Source organism: Podarcis pityusensis, assembly GCF_964106645.2.
Source record: "Podarcis pityusensis genome assembly, chromosome: 5".
Lineage (NCBI taxonomy): Eukaryota > Metazoa > Chordata > Lepidosauria > Squamata > Lacertidae > Podarcis > Podarcis pityusensis.
The window spans coordinates 50,343,334-50,363,610 of record NC_138032.1 but is presented as its reverse complement, the minus strand read 5'-3'; the positions used below and the strand labels follow the sequence as shown (position 1 = coordinate 50,363,610).

At 39.4% G+C, this 20,277-nt stretch overlaps 1 protein-coding gene across 36 annotated transcripts in view; it reads left to right on the top strand.

Annotated features, from left to right (window-relative positions):
• ABLIM1 (actin binding LIM protein 1) overlaps positions 1-20,277 on the top strand; it is a 208,211-nt gene that overhangs the window by 158,457 nt on the left and 29,477 nt on the right. For 26 of the 36 annotated variants that reach the window (XM_081005995.1, XM_081005994.1, XM_081006007.1 and 23 more), the window contains 3 exons: positions 3,558-3,605; positions 8,743-8,820; positions 14,418-14,573. In XM_081005995.1, the coding sequence (XP_080862121.1) occupies positions 3,558-3,605; positions 8,743-8,820; positions 14,418-14,573 (282 nt within the window). The remainder of the gene's footprint in view (positions 1-3,557; positions 3,606-8,742; positions 8,821-14,417; positions 14,574-20,277) is intronic. The other 10 variants (XM_081006003.1, XM_081005993.1, XM_081005992.1 and 7 more) reach the window with 1 other exon arrangement.

Here is a 20,277-nt window from a genome sequence, read left to right as displayed (position 1 = left end):
TCCACTGTGAGTGCATTAGTATTATGTTAAGACCTGCAATAAAACGCCAGTCTGGAGCGGCCCTGAGAGAAACCGTTGCCATTTTCATTCTTTCTTCCCTTTTCTTTGTTTTATGGCAGCATTCCTCATCTGATTTCTTTTATCCAAAGAGTTTGGTTCTTCGCAGGCCACGCTCATCAGAGGTTTGCAGTTGTGAATTTATACACTTCTTATCTGACAGTTCTGTGGGAGGATATCTGATTTCTGCACTCATGTTTGCAGCTTCTGCTGTTGATACCACTTCCTCCTTCACCATCACCTCACTTGAGCACTTACTTTTTCTTTTGAAAATGTACGCTTGATTTTGAATTTCTGCACTCAATACTGTGTGTTTCCTAAAAACCGGCACACAAGAAGTAGAGTTTTGATTTTTTGTTTATAATGTACATGTATGGCAAAAGTTACAAAAATCTATCATTTTGGATAATGGAAATGCTACCATACCTGTCAACATTTCCCTTTTATTAAGGGAAATGCCCTTATTCCGAATAGGATTCCTTGCAAGAAAAGGGAAAAGTTGACAGCTATGAATGCTACATTGCATGATTCCTATGCTGATTATTCAGGGGTTTTTTATTCATGTATTTACTGAGGAAACAATTGTCCTAACATTTGTCATCAGTGGAAGTCAGTTCAATAAAAGGTATTGCATTCCCTTGCTTGAACGTTCTCTGTTAGACGACAAGACTTATAGACAAGTAATGTTCATGAGTCTTGACCTCCGTGGAGAACATTCAAGGGAGAAAAGGCTGTGCCTTCTTTCTACTCTATAGATTGGTGAGAATTCAGTGATCTCCTGGAATAAAAATGGCTTCTATCACATGCAGCTTTCAAGAGAGAGAAATCATCCAAACCAAGACATCTTTGAGCAAAAGGGACACTTTTTGACTCTTGCTTTGTGCTCAGACTCCAGTTGGCAACCCATACCAACCCCACAACACAGTACTTAACATATTCCCTCCTCTTCTCCTTTACCTTTCACTTTGAAGGAGGAGATGTTAAAACAAGTACTACCACCTCTGTTTCCTGTTCTCTTCAAACTTCCTGGGCTACGATTGAAGCAGTCATTCGTATGCATGAAATATCCCAAGTCCCCACTTGCATTTATGAGGTCTAATGATATACCCAGACATTGTTGGTTTGCATCCTGGGAGCAGCATGGTCCTCTATATATATCCCACAGTTGGTGCATATTTTTTCTCTCTAGGAGTTTCCCAAGACCAGCTTAATGGGGGTTTTCCCCATTCTTGTTAAATTAATTAATGTATATGTGTAAAGGAACCAATGGTGTGGTTTCACAGGTGTGGTTTTGTTTCACAGGTAGCTGGGGTGTTGTATTTGTGACTGTGAGCCCAATTTGTCTGGCTTATACCCATCACAGTTACTTAGCTATTTCTGAAATGGTTGTTTATAATCAAGTCTCCTGTCTAAGGTTGCATTCAGCAGTAGAAGCGCCAATCAGTCTTAGATTCTCAAAGCTTGCCAGATGTTTCCTGGGAAATTTAGAAAGCCATTTTGCAAGCAATCACTTTATTAGGTTCAAACATTGGGTACACCCTGAAACATTTAAGGATTATAAATGGCAAAGTGGTGGCTTTAAAAATAAGTTTGCTGTGCTGTTACAAATTTAAAGCATGCTCTTTGGAAGAACATTTCTTGAGCAGTTTTACAAGTACAGTTTGTTGGCTTCTCTGGCAAAGGTTCTGAACTTCTTGCGCCCTTTAACAGCGATGTGAAAAACTGAAATGTAGCAGATTAAGTTTTTCCTGTCGCTACATCTTTAATGATAGGAAAGCTTTGCCTGCTGAATTTAACATGCAGTGATTAAAGGTATGTGTGCAGCTAAAGTGGTTATGGGGAAACCTGGTTTATGTTTTTGAACAATGGATCATTGAAAACTTTAAACAGCCTCGTTGACTTTGCTGAACCTCACTTTACAAGTGAAGGGTAGTACCTCAGCTTTCTCTGGTCATGTGTGTTTAATTATTGGTGTTCATCCATCTCCTTCAGTATTCTTTCCTTTCTCCTGCTTCAGGTGGATCGGGTGTTCCTTTTTATATGTATATGAGAATGAAAAGTGTCAGTAGGTTCAAAATTATTGCACCTGGCAAGAAAAGCATAAGAGCCAGGGAAAGCAGGTGGAAATGATGGGAAAGCATGATACATATGCTAAAGCTTCATTTCATTTTGGAAGTCTATCTTCAGCAGCATAGCCTATCAGGAATTGGTGGTTAAGACGTAGCAAATTCTGTATCCTGTTGCACGCATGGGGACAATCTGGCCAGTACCCCTTCCAGCAGCCACAGATTTAGCATCTCTTTGCAGGTAGATTAATAGGTAGAAGTCATCTGTTGTGAGATTTCAATCCCAATTTTTGTATTTTCATAAAACCCAACATAGTCAAGTATGATAGTTACTGGAAATGCAATATTGTTAACATTCAGAATTTATACACCTCCTGCAGTTTCTTTAAAAATCCCTGAAGCCCAAGGCATATACGGATAGAATTGGCTGTTTCCACTGGTTCCACAGGTCTTTGGGCCAATTCCTAACAAGCGTAACTTTTTAGAAGTACCTGACACTGAGTTAAATGGTGAACTGAGTGCCATACTATATGGGATGCCAGGTAATCTATTACTGGTCTCTTGTCTCCTCCCCACCCCCTTTTTAAGGGAAATGTAGGTCTTGTGAGTGCAGGGTTCAAGACTGATTGCAGCATCACTGAAGAAGGAAGTGCTTAAACCTTTTTAATGGGTAATTTGTATGTTCAAAATGCTGTTCCCAGCATTTGAGAAAGCAGCATAGGCAAGGCAATTTAACTGCAAAAACATGCATTCCTAGCTCTCTCTTGAGTGTGCCAAAACCTGAATCTCCCTAAGAAATATGCTGGGAGGTTGCCTACTAGTTTGTTGGTGTCACATGTAGTTCAGCCATGAACTCCACTAAAGCAGCAGAGCTGATGTTGCACACAGTGACCTCATTCACACGTAATGATGATCTATCAACCTTAGGCTCATGTGCACTCCCCTCCACTGTGGCCAGAAGGAGGAGTTTGGAACTTTTTGCTTCCATTTTGATGAACCACAGCTTGATATGGTTGTCAGAACAAGGACAGACTGGTTAATCTTCACTATGATTTAATGAACCAAGCCAACTTCAAACTATAGGTTTTTAATCCTGCTTGTTTCAACTGACAATCACTTAATAACAGTTAAGAGCTCAGAGGAAATGCTAAACTGTGGTTAATCTAAAATGGTCCTTGTAATTGTATTGTAGTGGAAGAGGGGAGTGCATGAGCTTTCTGCAACTGATTCTCATAATAGTAAACCATGACATTTGAAAACAGCCAGTGACAACTTATCTGAGAGGTGCCCTAAAATTTTAATTAAAATGAATATGATCCGCACTGCATCTTAATTTGTTTCCACAGAGCTATTGTTTTGAACTGTTTCTAGCAATGTTAAATGACTGTAGAATAACTTTGCAAACCAAAACCAAATTGTTCCCTTCTTCTCCAGCTGTTTTCACCACCTTGTATAATGAACTCCATCAAAAAACTAAGGCAGGTACTGTAAGCAGCACTGGAACAGTGTCCTTATACCTTATAGTAGTGCATCCAGTTGGCTTGATGTTCAAGGGATTCTTCCAGATATGGTGTACTTACCCCATACTTTTCCATAGAGCATGACTTGAACATCTGTAATGTAGAAATGGGCCACCATCACATCACTGTATCAGGATGATGTGGATGACTCAGGTGCTTTAAGAAGCTATCTGTCCATATTATGTGCAGTGCATGGCAAAACTAATGTTAAGGCAAAGCAGAGGCGCCTTTAATTAAGATGTGAACCCACCCAACTTAAATAACAAGGGAATTACATTTTGGGGGAGAGTGTGGTTTTCATAGAGTATACGCTATAATCGACTTGCTGCAACCATAGCAGCACATGGCACAATATGCCCTTCATGCAAAAGGAACATGAATATCCTTTTGCTTTGGGCTCATAGATTGATGCAAGAAACAAACACAAAGCAATAACATATATTTAGAGAGGAACAATCAGCATGAGCAGTGTTCAAGCTGTACTTTGATGATTAAACTCCCTGGGCCATTGGCATCTTTCATATACCAGTCTGCCTAAAATAAATGTATAGTGCTCCCCGCCTGTGGTTTATTGAATTGACAACATAAACTTGGGGGCGGGGGTTGAATATAAGTTCTGCAGTACTTATTACACCTGAAATTAAGGCAGAATTTCAGCTTAGGTCGAGGTGTTAATCCCTTGATTGGTGTTTTGACCTACAAACAGGTTACTTTCATTCTAAAAGGTTCCTTCTAAGTAATTTCCCTAATAAGTATTCATAGGGTTGCAGAGTTGAGAGACATAGTTGAGAAGACAGCATGGCAGCAAATGTAGTCTTCATGTTCAAAGGCTGGGAAATAAGCCAAACAAAACAAATGATTGTTTTACAGCAATTCCAATGTATCCTCTTCAGGTGGAATAGCAGTCTTTGGAGGAAAGTGCAAAATCCTGATGAATTTCAGAGTATCTGGTAATTTGGAAACACTTGGAAAAACATTGTTTAAAAACCCCTTCAGTGATAAAGAGCCACAGGGTTGAAGGAGAGGGTCTGAATAAGTATAATTGTTAAAACTAAGGAAATGGTCCTAAAATACAAGTTGTCTCTTCAAACGAAGAGTTGTAAATAGTGCAGAGAGGTGGCAATTGTAGGATTAATGTAGAAAGCTGATAATTATAGAGAAGGAGGCTAAACGCAAAAGCCTGGCTGTTCAGAAACATGTCAACTAAGCTAAAGGTTTTCACATGGATGCAAAATGATAACAGCCAAATGAGATCAAGTTGAGGGATGCTGAATGGCAGAGCTACAGACAGTCATTTTGCTAAAGGTCAAAATAACAGAAAGCTGGTAAGGGACCAAAGTTGAATTGTGATAAACAGAGGGGTGGACCAAGGAAGAAAACAGTGGCCAAGTAGAAGAAAAGAAAAACAAGGCCACAGCTTTATTAGTATTTTTGAAATGTTTTGACTGTAATCATTCCACATGAAAGCTTAATAATAAAGTACATACCAAATTTGGGTTTGTATAATGCACAAAACATGAGGCACTGATGATGCTTCTCCACCCCCTTACAAGTACAAAATGGTGTTGCTGATATGTCTGCCTCTGAGCAGAAAGCCAGCACTGAGCTGTGGCCAGATTACTGAGTCTGAGGGTCATTCTGTTCTGCTTGGTGGTGGTATTTTCATAGAATTTTTAAAGAGTTGGGACCCTGAGGATCATCTAGTCCAACTGCCGGTGATGCAGGAATATGCAACTGTCCCATACCTAGGCATTATCTACCCATCTATCATGCCACGACCTTGGCATTATCATGTACCCAACCTCAAGTTATGTTGTAAACCACTGTGATACATTTTTATGATACAGTGGTATATAACTATTTTATAAATAAATGATAACAAATTTTCTAGCCCCACATTTAAATGCATCCCATTTCAAAAACAACAACTCAGCACTCCTATTTTGCTTACCAATTGTAAAACAGGCCAGTATGTCGTACTGGTTGGTGTGTTGGATTGGGGCCTGGGAGGCACTCAGCCATGAAGCTCACTGGGTGACCTTGGGCCAATCACTGTCTCTCAGCCTAACTTAGCTCACAGGGCTCTTGTGAGGATAAAGTGGGAGAGCTATGTGCCCCACCTTGAGCTCACTGGAAGAAAGGGAAGATAAAAATATGATAAATAAAGAAGTGCTAGTATAAAGCTGGGAATTGGACTTCCAACAGAAAGGCTGAAGGGTCTGTTACTGGAAATCTCTTCTAAAAGATAAGGAATTGCAACTAGCTTTGCTTTTTGTCTGCTCACTCTGGAAATATTTGTGATCTGGAGGGCGCACTGCGTTCTTCCGTCCAGGGTGCAATCTCTGTTCTTTGGCCTTGGTTGCTGGCTAGTGAGAGACAAGGACAAGTTCACCAAGAGTTTAATTAAAAGGCAGAAGGAGGCGAAGCACCACTGCATTCCCTTTAATGATTTATTTTAGTCTTGAAAGGGCATGGAATTGTTTGCTGGGGGAGACAAGATGTCTTCATTGCTAAGACAACAGGGCTGATTCTTCTTAATCTTGATCAACCCCTGACTGTGCCATATTGTAGATGAGAATACGTATTCAGATGTGCACCCCATTACGTTTACAGTAATGTGGAGAGACAGTATTGACATTTGGATCCAGGTTCAGTTGAAAGGCTGTGTTGCTAAGGTATGGCAGTTGGCTTGGCAGTGGAGACATTCTCTCCCCATACCAAGCACTGGCTTCATTTGCCCTCAGTGATGTCATCAACTGCTTGCCAAATCCAATTGACTAAGTGGCACTGTGAAGTTATTGTATTTCCCAAGTGGCCCTTGATTGGCTTGGATTCCTAGAGAAGAAAAAAACCCAGCCAGAAAAATAAAAGGTACTGGAAGAGCAGCAGTACTGGGGAAAGAGGATGCAAACTGAATTGCTGCAGACATTGGTGAAACAGGCATTATTTGTGTGTTGGGATGGCAACCCTGAAAAACCCTGCCCCCCATATCAAGGGTAAAGATTTTGTAGCAGTCTAATTGAAATATCTCATTATCCTGACATTGTCAAACTGCCCCCCAACCCCCCCCAAAAAAATTTAAGGATGTTCTTAGTTTTGTATCTACGAAGCTCACAATTGCATAGTTGGAGGGAAGTACTTAATTTCCTTTGAAGATAAATCCTCATTGCCATAGCAGTTTAGCTGGATGCTTTGCATTTCTTTATAATTCTATGCTTGCATGTTGATCTTTCATTTGGAGTAATTAACTTTTCATTTATTTGACATATTTTTGCAAAACTTAATGTATTGCTATGCTTTATTTTAATTTTGCTATGCTTGAATAGACACTCTCAATGTTCTTTCTGTTTGTTTGTTTGGTTGATTGGTTGGTTTTGCATGCTTGTAGCATATATATTTTATGAAATAAATAAATAAAATAAATTTAGCTTGACTAAGAAAAGGATCCATATTGGCTGTTGCTCTTGAAAAGTGAAATAATATCACATTCACAATTATTTGTTGCTCAGTTAGACCACAATTATCCTTCCATTTTTATATTGCTTAAATTTGTTTTGCCATTGGAAGAGCTCAGGCTGCTGTCCTGTGCACATTTTATCCAGGAGGAAGCCCAGCTCCCAAAATACAACAAAACTTGCTTCTATGTAAACAGACTTAAGTTCAGGAAATTTATGAGTGGGCTTCAATTTGAATCTGCAGCTTACTAGTTCATAGCATGTGATCTTAACCACAAATATACAATCTATGTGATGCAAATAACAATTAGCGTAGGAAAGAGAGATAAACAATGTCACTTGGAAGCTTTTAGTGGGAGGGAGGATGGATGGACACTATCAGGAGATGTGGTAGAGTTGCCCTCTATATAGCTTTTGGCCCTTTGAAGATGTAGTATTGATTGACTGATGGATTGATTTTAATTTCTATACCAATTAGAACTATCTCTAAGTGGTGTACAAAAAACCAAAAGCAGCAATAGGCGACTGAAACAAAATATTACAAAAATACACAAGTTACATATTAAAATGTTACAGTAATACAAAGTTATACACACACACACACATTCATTTTCCTTCTGACACACCCTTCTTCCCAGCCTCCAATTGCTGAGCCAGAGTCCAAACAAGCTCTCAGCTCAGCCACAAAAGTCTGAAAGGGGTATATTTAAAAACCATAACACCAAAATACCATTATCTTGTAACTTTCCCAAAGTTGTATCAATGTGGGCTATTTCTTTTACATGTTGCAGCTGTCCACGTTGCTGCTATATCTGCAATGATTCCTCCTTAATATAAATGTTAAGTGATACACTGTTAGGGCACATATTCCATTAGCTACTAGGGTCCCAAGGTGTGTAAGATGTTGTAGTTAAAAAATTGGTACCTTGAAATGAGCCTGGAAACACACTTCAGGTCACTGCAAGTGGGCAAGGACTAGCATTATGAGCCAGCTGAAATTTCTGAACCATCTTTAAAGGCAGCCTCATTGCAATAATCTAAACAAGGTTACCAGATCATAGCTAGACCACTGAAACCTTTGAAACCATCATATCCCTATAGTGGTGTTCATCTAAGACTGAGATGGGGAACCCGTGGCTCTCCGGAATTTGCTGAATTCTTAACTCCCATCAGTCCTAGCCAGTATTACCGGTGGTTATGGATGGTAGGAGTTGTAATCCAACAACATCTGAGGGGCCATAGGTTCCCCGTTCCTGATGTCAGGGATGTTAGGTGGAACGTGTGGTATTGCAGGCAGGTTCTGTACCCTAACCACAAATTTTAGCTGACTGCCAACACTTTCAAAACAAGAACATTCCCAACTATAGACAAGGATAGTATTCTGGTGGTTTGGTGTTTTATGCTGTTACCCTTGCTAGTTGTGTATGCCTAGAAAGCTCTTGCCTGTCAACAAAATGCAGACCCCCCCTTCACAAAAGAAACCCAGCCTGCTTCACAAGACCCAGATGAAAACATGACGGTTTTCATTGAAAAAATGTTGACATGGTCTTTTGAAAAAACTACCTTTTCTGTGTTTCAAATAGGATATATAATGCAGCCACGCCTTTGCAGCTTATTTTTTTGTTGCTGTTGTTGTTGTTACAGCCTACAAGAACTTCCTTGGAAAGTATTTATTCTAGGCCTGGATCCAGTATACCTGGCTCACCAGGCCACTCAATCTATGTAAGTATAATTTTGTCTTACCTTCTTATTTATTAATGATACCTTATGGAGAAGTAGCAGCTGGGATTTGTCACCTGTGAGATGAGAACTCCAGGGTTTTCACCGGGCAGGCTCGAAACCTCAGCCAGAAATACATGCTTTTCAAAGCCTTTGAAATGTTACTTTCTGGGTTATTGATCCAGTGGTAGGTATTGCCAACAATATGCTTTGAGTAAAAATTGAAACTGACAGATTCCATTCTATTCTTTATTGAGTGGCTGAGAAGAAACAAGGCTTGAAGACTTTCTTTACATGCATGGGATGTCACACCAAGCTTGTGTGCTGAAATATATAGCAGGAGTAGTTTTCCCCTCATAGAGCAACAATTCCCAGTGCAGCTAACAAGCTATGCTCCCCACAATTCTTTGTGGAGATTTTAAATATGTGTTGGATGTGCTTTAAACATACAGAATGGATAGCAACTGACCCATAGATCTGTGATTTTTGGAAACAGCCTGGCATATGCTATGGCAGATAGTAAAGTTGACAGAGGACTTCCTGTTCATATCAACTGGGGCACATGCCTAAATCGGGACTCTTTATGAACTGCTAGTTTCAAACTACAGAGCACACTTTGGCGTGAAGCCAACGTATTCAAATGGGTGGATTCAGAGCCTTCAGCAAATTTGGAAAAGTCAGCTCCTCATTACATTGCATAGCCTCTAATCTGCAGTTCTAGGGAACCTTTATATATTATTCCGATGCACAAGGGAATAATTAAAATGTCTTGTCTTAAACGCAGTAGCTTAAAAATGTTCAGACATGAATGCTTGGGCTTCAATAAAAGTGGCTTTTAAAAGTTGTAGTTGCACAGACTCATTTCAGTTATGGCTAGAAATTATTCCAAAACAAGTTTGAGGAAGACATAGTAGCATGTACATCTCTTTGTAACATACTTTTAACCACTAGCTTTCGTAAGCCTGTGCTATGACAGAAAAACGTCAAGTGATACAGACAAAAAGAATGAACATTATTTTTACTGATAGCTTCATGAATAGCAATATTCAGCAGCTACTCCCATTTATCCAGATATGTTTTGGATTATCCCAGCCATTTAATCTCTCCCCCTCTTCCACTTAAAATCAGACAAATTAACCTTAAGAATTTGGCACTCTTCGGTCGGAGCGAAACAATATAAACTTAAAGCGTTTGCAGATGACCTAGTTCTGACATTACAGGAGCCGGAATCTAGTACGAAAAGAGTATTACAACTGATTCAAAACTTTGGTCGAGTGGCGGGATTTAAATTAAATAAACAAAAAACCAAGGTATTGGGGAAAAATTTGACAGATACTGAGTCGGAACGGTTTCAGAGGGAGACAGAGTTAACGGTGGTCAAGAAAGTGAAATACCTAGGGGTAAACATAACAGCAAAAAATCTGAGTTTATTTAAAGATAACTATGAAAAATGCTGGTTAGAAATTAAGAGAGACTTGGATAGTTGGTCAAGATTAAAACTTTCTTTGTTAGGCCGAATAGCTGCCATCAAGATGAATGTATTGCCAAAAATGTTATTTTTGTTTCAGACACTACAGATTGTAGACAAGACAGAGTGTTTCCGGAAGTGGCAGAAAGATATCTCCAAATTTGTCTGGCAGGGCAAAAAGCCCAGAATTAAGTTTAAGATATTAACGGATGCAAAAGAAAGAGGGGGCTTTGCCCTGCCAGACTTAAAGCTGTATTATGAAGCGGCAGCTTTCTGCTGGCTAAAAGATTGGCTACTTCTTGAAGATACGGATGTATTAGATTTAGAAGGTTTTAATAATGCATTTGGATGGCATGCATATTTATGGTATGACAAGGTTAAGACAAACAAGGCCTTTAAGAACCATATTGTCAGGAAAGCAGTATTTAATGTCTGGATAAGATACAAAGACTTACTGGAGAATAAAACTCCGAGGTGGCTGTCACCCCTAGAGGCTAAGGCCCGAAAAAGAGCCAATATGGAGGCCAATTGGCCAAAATATTGGGAGATATTAGAAAGAGATGGTAACAATTGGAAATTGCAGAGTTTAGAGAAAATGAAAGATAAAGTGCGGGACTGGTTACACTACGCTCAGATTAAAGAAGTATTTAAAAATGACAAAAAGTTAGGATTCCAGGTGGAGAAGTCAAAGTTGGAAACTGAACTGTTAGAACCTAAGACTAAAGTACTTTCAAAGATGTATAATTTGTTGCTGAAATGGAACACACAAGACGAAATGGTCAAATCGGTTATGATAAAATGGGCACAGGACATTGGGCATAATATTATGTTTGAAGACTGGGAAAGGTTATGGACCTCTGGGCTGAACTTCACTGCATGTAATGCTTTGAAGGAAAATGTAATGAAAATGATATATAGATGGTACATGACCCCAGTCAAATTGGCCAAAATATACCATTCGTCTGACAATAAATGTTGGAAATGTAAGGAAAATGAAGGAACCTTTTTTCACCTCTGGTGGACTTGCCCGAGAGTGAAGGCCTTTTGGGAGATGATATATAATGAGTTAAAAAAGGTGTTTAGGTACACCTTTACTAAGAAACCGGAGGCCTTCCTCTTGGGCATTGTCGGCCAGAGTGTGTTAAAGAAGGACAGAACATTTTTCATGTATGCAACAACAGCAGCAAGGATACTGATTGCTAAGAACTGGAAAACTCAAAATCTACCTACGCTGGAAGAATGGCAGATGCAGCTGATGGACTATATGCAATTAGCTGAGATGACCGGCAGAATTCGAGACTTGGGAGAAGAGAGGATGGAAGAAGACTGGAAGAAATTCAAGACTTATCTGCAAAAGTATTGTAATTTGGCCGAATGTTGATTGGGATGTCAGAGTAGAAGTAATTGTCTACCACTAAATAAGATTTAAGTTTAAACTATATGCTAATGATCAAATCCAAGATTATGAACAAAATGATAATTTGTTTGGAAACAATTCTTTAACGATGCAAGTGTGTGCGGGAGGCGTGGGGGAGTCCAAAGTAATGATGAAAAGATGTCAAATAATTAATGTTATTTGTTTAAATATGTTTATGTATTGAAAAACTTGAATAAATATATATTAAAAAAAAAAAAAAGAATTTGGCACTCTTCTCTCCATTCTATGGTGTTGTAACAATAGCCTCACAACCATATGAATGTTGTGTATGCAGTAAGCCCACTGTGTTCATTGGGGCTTATTCCCAGAAAAAAAATGTAGAGTGTTGCAGCCTAAAGCTGTAATTTTATTCACACTTAGGACCTTTTGAGGCGGGTGCATTTTCAATAGCTGTCATTGATGCAATAATAGTGCATTAATCGTGAATTTATACTGTCCCTGTATCATTCTGCTTTATTAGTTATTCTGTAATGCTTCCCCAGTGTTACTGAATTATTGCTGTGTGGAGCAGCACTTGTGAGCTATAGTGCAACAAAAACAGAGCAAGAAATAAACGGGAATATTTGTAGTATGAGAACTTAAGGGTTTCCAGAAGGAGGTTACAGGGCATGCGCTGATCAGAAGTGAAGTATGCACAAACATCATTGAAAGCTGATTCATGAAGGCACAATAAAAAGGACATCTGGAAGGGCCCTTACCTGGGAATAAGCCCAACTGAACATAGTGGGACGTATTTCCTAGAAAGCAGACATAGAACTGTGCTATTAGGCTGCAATCCTAAACATACTTACTATACATTGACTACTTCTATATTCCAACTTCATGGAATGAATGTTGGTCTTTATGCAGCCAAATTGCACCACCCATGTACAAAGGAGGCAAACTTTCATTTCCTTCCCCAGTGCTAAAACAGTGCGTGCCTGAGTCACCCGGTCTACTGCCATAAAAACCTGTTGGAATCAGTGAGTGCACAGCAGGCTTCCTGGCAAAGTTTGCTTGAAGGCGAATGCAGGAGGAGGAGAAGGAGGAAGAAAGAGATTAATGAAAAGACATGAGAATGTAGGGGGCTGGATCTGAGACAGCTTCGGATGGAAGGTGTTGAGCAATAACGCAAAGCAGAAACTGGAACTGGGTGTGTGTGAGGTTGAATAAACCAAGGGGGTAGGAGAAGATGCAGCTAGGTGTAGGAAGCAAGGAGATAGGAGAAGATGGAGGAGGGGTGATGAAGTTGGGTGGGGAAAGAGGCAGACGGAGGGAGGGAAGAGAGGTGGAGACAGAAATGGCAGGACAACTGACAAAGGAGATTGGAGGGTGAAAGGGTAGGTGTGAAATGGGAGACACAGGACAAAAGAGATGTGGAATGACTCCTGGGGAAGGGAAGTGAGAGGAAGAAATGTGGGGGTTGTGTGGGGGACTAATCTCACCCAACAACCCACACAGCATTTCTTTGGAGGGCTCCGCTTGTTGTTGTACTCTTGTAATCAGGATGCATCCTAATGTGTCACAGTATTTCCTATATTCTTAATCGGGAATAATCATAATCATAATCATAATAATACTTTTATTTATATCCTGGCCCTCCTTGGCCAAAGTCAGGCTCAGGGCAGCTAACATTAGATATATAACATTAGTGTAAAATCAAACAATAATTAAATTACCTCCTAAAAACAGGTCTTTTAAACAGAATATGGATTAAGTGAGTTTATTAACAATTATTTATGGAACATATAAATTTGGCTTACATATAAATGGATATTTTAATGTGCTGAAGTTATCAAGATGCACCATGTGGGAAGAAGGACCTGTAAATCCTGAAATGGGCCTGGTGTGCTTAAGAGATGCCCATTTCCATGAGGTTTTTATGGACAACTTGTGAGACGTCATCATTTTAACCATGTTTGCTGGGCAAAATGAGGACAGGCGTAAAGTAAATCCTATGGTTACACACAGCTTACTGCAAAGGGAGATGCAGCAAAATCCAATTCATAGTTTGTTGTAGACCTAATTTGTTTTCTTTCTTTCATTTGTACTTTTATTAAGGAAGAACATTTATTAGCCAATGTGGAGTCATTTTTAGTTAAACTCTCAGAAACTGACTTGTACTGGTTTCTTCTGGGGGAAGGGGGATTGTTTTAGACTGCTTTATACTTCAATATTTTGCAAATAAATCATTTCATATATTTTAATTTTTTTAATGCAGGTTTCTTTGAATTCTTGGGGATGAGTGGGATAGAAATGTGATTAAATGCAACAAATAAAAATCAACCACAACTTTTCTAACAGGATTTTGCCCCTCCTCTTCTCAACATCTCCTTGACATAGATATTGGCAGGGCTTGGTTATGTATGGCATGTTTTGCTGATAGGAATGCTATATCCAAAATAAGGGTGTTGCTGCCCAAAGGCTACCCACTGAGTTACTGGCAGAGCTGAATTTAGACTTCATAGCAGACTGGGACTGATGTATTGCCAAGTCTAGGCTTTAAAACAAAAAAATAAATAAATGTTCCACCCTTTTAAAAAAGATGCATAAGGCCAAAGGAAAAAAGAGTAGCTTCTGTGAAAAATAATGGACCGGCTATGAGGTTTTATTTAAGCCTACTATATAAGCAAAGTCCCTAAATAATGAACCGTATATTTTAAAAAAAATCTACAAGTTTGTGTGTTTAATTTATCTTCTGTCTTTGACCTTCAGGCAAAAGTAGACAATGAGATCCTTGATTATAAGGATTTAGCAGCCATTCCCAAAGTCAAGGCCATTTATGACATTGAGCGTCCAGACCTAATTACTTATGAGCCCTTCTACACTTCCGCCTACGAGGAGAGACAGGAGAGGCAGAGTCTTGGAGAGGTAATGAACTGGGGTTCACCTATTCTCTTATGTGCACTGTTTTTAAAAGCCAGCTTAGCTTCTGCCTGATGTATAAACTTGATGCGCCTCTTGCTGATCTGTGCAAACATTCCACATCTCTCTGGCCTTAAAAAAATATGATGGCATTCTTTGTTTTGCAGCATAAGGGCTTCTGCAATGAGAAAGCATATGGCTCCTCTTTGTTGCTTACCTTTTTAATTAGTGCCTTTAGCTGCAAGGACCACATTTAGTTTACAGCCCCCTTTTCCTTGTAGAAGCATGGCAGTTACCAAATGCATGTATGAAGCAAGCACAGTGGTTCTATCTAATAGCATGTGATTTTGAAACAGAAGGCGTACATCAGGAGTTCAGGAGCTTTTGTGAGACCAAAGGGGTACTAATTCAGTAGGAGTGGCACCCATTTTTTTACTTAAGGGTTGTATTCCAGGAGTGGATAAGTCAAGACCCAAAGAGTATGAGCTATGCTAAAACACACAGATCTACTGACCCTGGAAACAAAGGTGTATATTTAATTTAGTAACCCCATTCAGGTTTGAGCTTCCAGGATAGCTTAGTTGGTTTACCATGAGACTCTTCATTTCAGAGTGATGGGTTCAAGCCCCACAATGGGCAAAAAATTCCTGCATTGCAGGCAGTTAGACTAGATGACCCTTGTGGTCTCTTCCAACTCTACAGTTGTACAATTCCAGATTTTTGCCTTTGTTTTTTTAAATACAGAGTATTTGCATAATTAGGCAAAGTCAAAAAGAGCTCAGTAATCTCAGTTGCCTATGGGATGCCATAAGCAGGACATGAGCACAACAGCATTCCAGCAACTGGTATTTAGAGTCATAGCACTTCTGGCAGTGGAGACACAACATCATGGCTCTTTTTTGCTAATACTAGAAAGTGGAATAATACAATCGAGAAGGTACTTGACTAAGAGCGGGTTTTTTCTTCCCGGTTCTACCATGAAAAGAGTTGGGTAGCCTTTGGCAAGTGACTTCTTCATCTACATCTTGTATTCACATGTTTCTTTTAAGCATTTTGTTTTTTCAGTGAAAAGAAAGAACTCAGAAAGTTGTATAGCGTTAAGTGCTGCCCAGATTGGCTGGGGAAGCACAGCCAGATGGGCGGGGTATAAATAATAAATTATTATTATTATTTGCTAATGAACTGAGCTGTGAACCAGGAAGTCATGGTTAAAATTTGTCTCTTCCAAAAAAATCTCTAAGGCTGCAGTCCCATATGCATCTGCCTAAGAGTAAGACCCACTGAACACAAGGGGACTTATCTCTGATTAACAATCATAGGATTGTGCTGTATCTGGTCTCTGCTGTATCTGGCCACTGTCTCTACTTTTCCTCAATGGAGAAAAACACAGTAATCAAAATCAGCACTAATTTGTGAGATACAGGAGAGAGAGAGAGAGAATAGTGTTTCCAAATGGAAACTACAATGACTTCAGAAGTGCACAGCAACATCCATATATTAGAATTAGATCCAAAATGTTCAGAAGTGCAAAACTTGCATGTCCTGTTCTTAAGAAACATTATCCTCAATAGCTTCTGTGCAGTGGAAAAAATAAAGGTCTATGTAAATACCTTTGGAGAGGGCAACTTTCCTTATGCATTTCCCTAAAAAGCAGCCTGGTAAATATTTGCAAAGCAAAATCAATAATGAAACATGATATCAAACTGATGTTAGGCTTTATGTGTGAATAAAAAATATTTACACAGAAAATCTCTCCTCATTTAAGACTATTTATTCATGTGACTTGACAAGTCACTTTGGCTTTACTCCATTTCCCCCCACCCCTGCATTAATTGCATTCTTTATTTCTGTGCTGTGATGAACAAGTCCCCCCCCCCCGCCGCCCCCAATAATAGCTTGCAGACTGAAAATGTATGATCAGAAGTTCAGGGTTCTAACCTGTAGGGAGAAAATGCTCAACATGTGAAGGGTTGAGAGGAGCATTGCGACGTTGGGGGTGGAGCCAAATATACATTGCCCCTTCATACATATAACATGGGAAGGCAATTTAGGTGACAGTACTCAGAACATAGTGGGAATGTGCACACACAGTGCTGTACCTCTTGAAATCTGAAAAGTCAATTCAGTGGTGAACTTTGGGCTTTAGAATTTCAGCGGCATCCCGTGTGACACCAAAATTCACCCCCACCTCGCCTTCCGTTATTCACCATTTTTGCAAAATCCACTGCAGCACCCTCTTGGCTCGGGGCCCAGGTGGGCGAACTAGTTGCGCTCCCCTAAATCCTCCTCTGGTCAGTTATAGTTCTGCATGTAGCCTATGACAAAAGAGCAGTATTTGGGTTGCACTAGTCCAACTCCCAATAGACTGCGATCTACTCACAGTATAAAAAAACAACAACTGGCAGTGATCTACCCATTGTCGTAAAAAGACTGGCAGTGATCTACCCAAAGTTGTGGAGCTTTTTTTAGGAAGCCAGAGTTGTGGAGCTTGAGGGTTTTTTTAGTAAGCCAAAGTTGGGGTTTTTTTTTGCTTTTTTGTAAGGAGATCGCTGAGGGGCCAGAGGTCAACTAGGATCTACCAGGACACCCCACGATCTACCAGTAGATCATGATCTACCTGTTGGACATGCCTGCTGACTAGAGTATGGTCTGAAGCCAAGAAGGTCTAGTCAGTGTCTGAATTGGTGACTGGGAACCACACATACATTTCCTTGGATTCCATTATGGAAGCACGGTTCCCAAATGAACAAACAGCAGTCACTCTGGAAGCACTCTGCCTGTGTTCAACTTTCTCTGAAATGTGACAGCTGTCAGAGGATAGCTGCAACAGCAACAGATCAGCTACAAAACCTGTTCTCTTCTAAGCTATGAAACTGCTTTGCCATCTTCTTTGTCTTTTTCCATAATGTATGGACTAGAGACCAGAGGCCTTGTTGCTGCTAAGTTGACAGCTATGCCAGCCAGAAATATTATTTGTGCACATAAGCATAACTAGTTAGTCAGAGCTTTTTTTCAAGGATTGGATGCACTCACTTACCTCGTCCATTTCTTTCAAGCTACAGCTTGTGTCCTTTCTTTGTTTTGATTCTCTACCCGGTCTTTAACTCCATAATGAGAGACTCACTCCTCTCCACACACACACCAGTTCTGGCACAAAAGTTAATTTGGATAACAACCCACAACTTAGCATTCAAATCCTTTAAAGCTCTATCTCTTGTAAAGTGTTTGATCACTGAATTTAATATTTCAGTCTTTGAACTACTACTGTCAGATCTTATTATGTAAAATGTTTTCACATAGTGCCACCTAGTGGAAACCAACCAGTTAATCTTCTTGTTCAGAAATGAACACAGAGGATCTGATTGGCCAATAAAGCAAAAAGTTATCGAAAAATAAATAATTCTGGTAGTGAAAGGTTGGTCTTTGATTGTAGCACATATGCTTTTAGTATAGTTCATACATGTTATGGTTGTATTCCTATTTGCAAACTCCCCACAGCTGCTCTTACACCATTGTATCTGATGAATGAGGAAAGACAGAGGCTTTGGCTGCCTACTGCTTGTATGATTGCTGTGATGCATTTAATCGTTGTTCACTTTCCTTCAGGAATGTTGTTTTGGCTGCATTTCTTTCTAAGGACCTCTAGCTATCTTCTGCTTCTGCCTTGCTTAATCGTTGCTTTTTATGGAGCAATGCCTTTTTGTATAATCTGATTGCTGATTGCATAGAATCACTTACCCAGCAATGGAGCACAGAAAACATACTTAGTGTGCTTAATGTGTGTCATGATAATAGATCCTGCTATGAAGCAATGTAAATAGTAACAGTAAATAGTTTTTGGCTTCTTTCTGGTATTAACTTGCATAGTAGTTGTTTTATGCTAATGGTAGCATGGATATCACATGACTAACATGGTCATCGGCTGGTTTTGAACCAGGAACATACTTAGGTGGATTAATAACTTAACAGTTCTCCTAGTTCTTCCTTGAGACATCCTTTGGCTCCAGATCTACATTCTCTGGTCTGTTTTTAATGGTCAGGTGAGTTATACCAATCATGGAACTAGTTCTGTGGCTTCTTAGCTAGAGTTTTTCCTGGAGCTCCATTCCTTCAGAGTTTGTATAACATTTTGACTGAGTATTTGTATCCATCATGAGCTAAAATCTTATTAGAGCTCTTTGGAATTCAGTCCTGCCTTGCTTCCCTTTAAATCAATAATATCGCCTTTATTGACATCACAATGGATACGGAAAGTGTTGAAGCATCTGAGGCCAGTACCCTGATTTAGAATCATGCCTGTTACACAAACCAGTCCCATAGGCTTCACTTTGTGGGTGCTGTTGCAAGGCACACACATATAATGCACTTTCTGTGCCTGTCCTTATTTTATGTATTTATTAAATCATAAATTTCACTCAGGGAAGCAAACATCAAAACAACAAAAACAATATTTTTTTAAAAAAATTAAAGAACAGACAACTGTGCACAACTAAATAATGTCAAGGTTTCTAGGAACAATATATTTCAGCCATCAAATGCCTAGGTAAACAGGAATGTTTTAAAATGGCAATAAAAGTGCCTTTTATCAGTGGAATACCTACTACTGTGGATACACCTTGTAATAGTGCAACAGTATTACTTGGTTTTTTCAGGAAAATGTCTTCTAGCCCACAAAGTTGGAGGCTAGTTATCTTTCTTTTTTCAATTTATTAGATTTATATTCCGCTCTTCCAAAGGAGCCCACATACACTGTCTTGGACATAACATACACTGGGTCTGTCTGAACAATCATATCTTGGCTTAATAAACAGAGATATGAACAAGCCTCTTGGCTACACATGTGATCTCTTTGCTTTAACTTTATTTTCCTGTTTCATTCAAATCTGGAAACTACAGTTAACAGTTTCAGAAAAAGACAGGATGGATATTTAGCCAACATCAAACATCACTTAACATCTTGGCTTGTTCTGACGCTGTTAAGCATAGTATCCCAATACAGAGGAAACAAGAAGCTATAGTTAATGGAAGACTTCTTGCTCATTTGTGCAAAAGACAGAGGACTCAGCTATTCAGCTGCAAATAAAACATTTTAAGTGCAATATACAATGTGACACTAGATGGCAATGGTGAGTCTTATGGAAAAAATGTACAGTGGTGCCTCGGGTTACATACGCTTCAGGTTACATACTCCTTTAACCCAGAAATAGTACCTCGGGTTAAGAACTTTGCTTCAGGATGAGAGTAGAAATCGCGCGGCAGCAGCAGGAGGCCCCATTAGCTAAAGTGGTGCTTCAGGTTAAGTATAGTTTCAGATTAAGAACGGACCTCTGGAACGAATTAAGTACTTATCCGGAGGTACCACTATATTTTTAAAAACACATTTTCAGAACGGTTTTTATATGTGTATAGATTCCACTAGAATTGGCCAAGAGGCTTGTTACTATCTCAGTTTATTAAGCTGATATATGATAGTCTAAATATGGCTTGAATTTTGGTGTAAAACCCTTCACCACTGTAAAAACATAGAGAACTAAGACTCAGTAATCAAAACCCAGAAAAAATGGTTTTCTAGACTGCCAGCACTAGAAAAATGGACCAAATGATATTTTAGGGTCAAGCCCCAGACTATTAATTTACAACCTGTAATTCCATTTTCACTAGACTCCACCTGGGTATTTCCTTTTGCTACCCTGCTGCACCTGAGATTAGT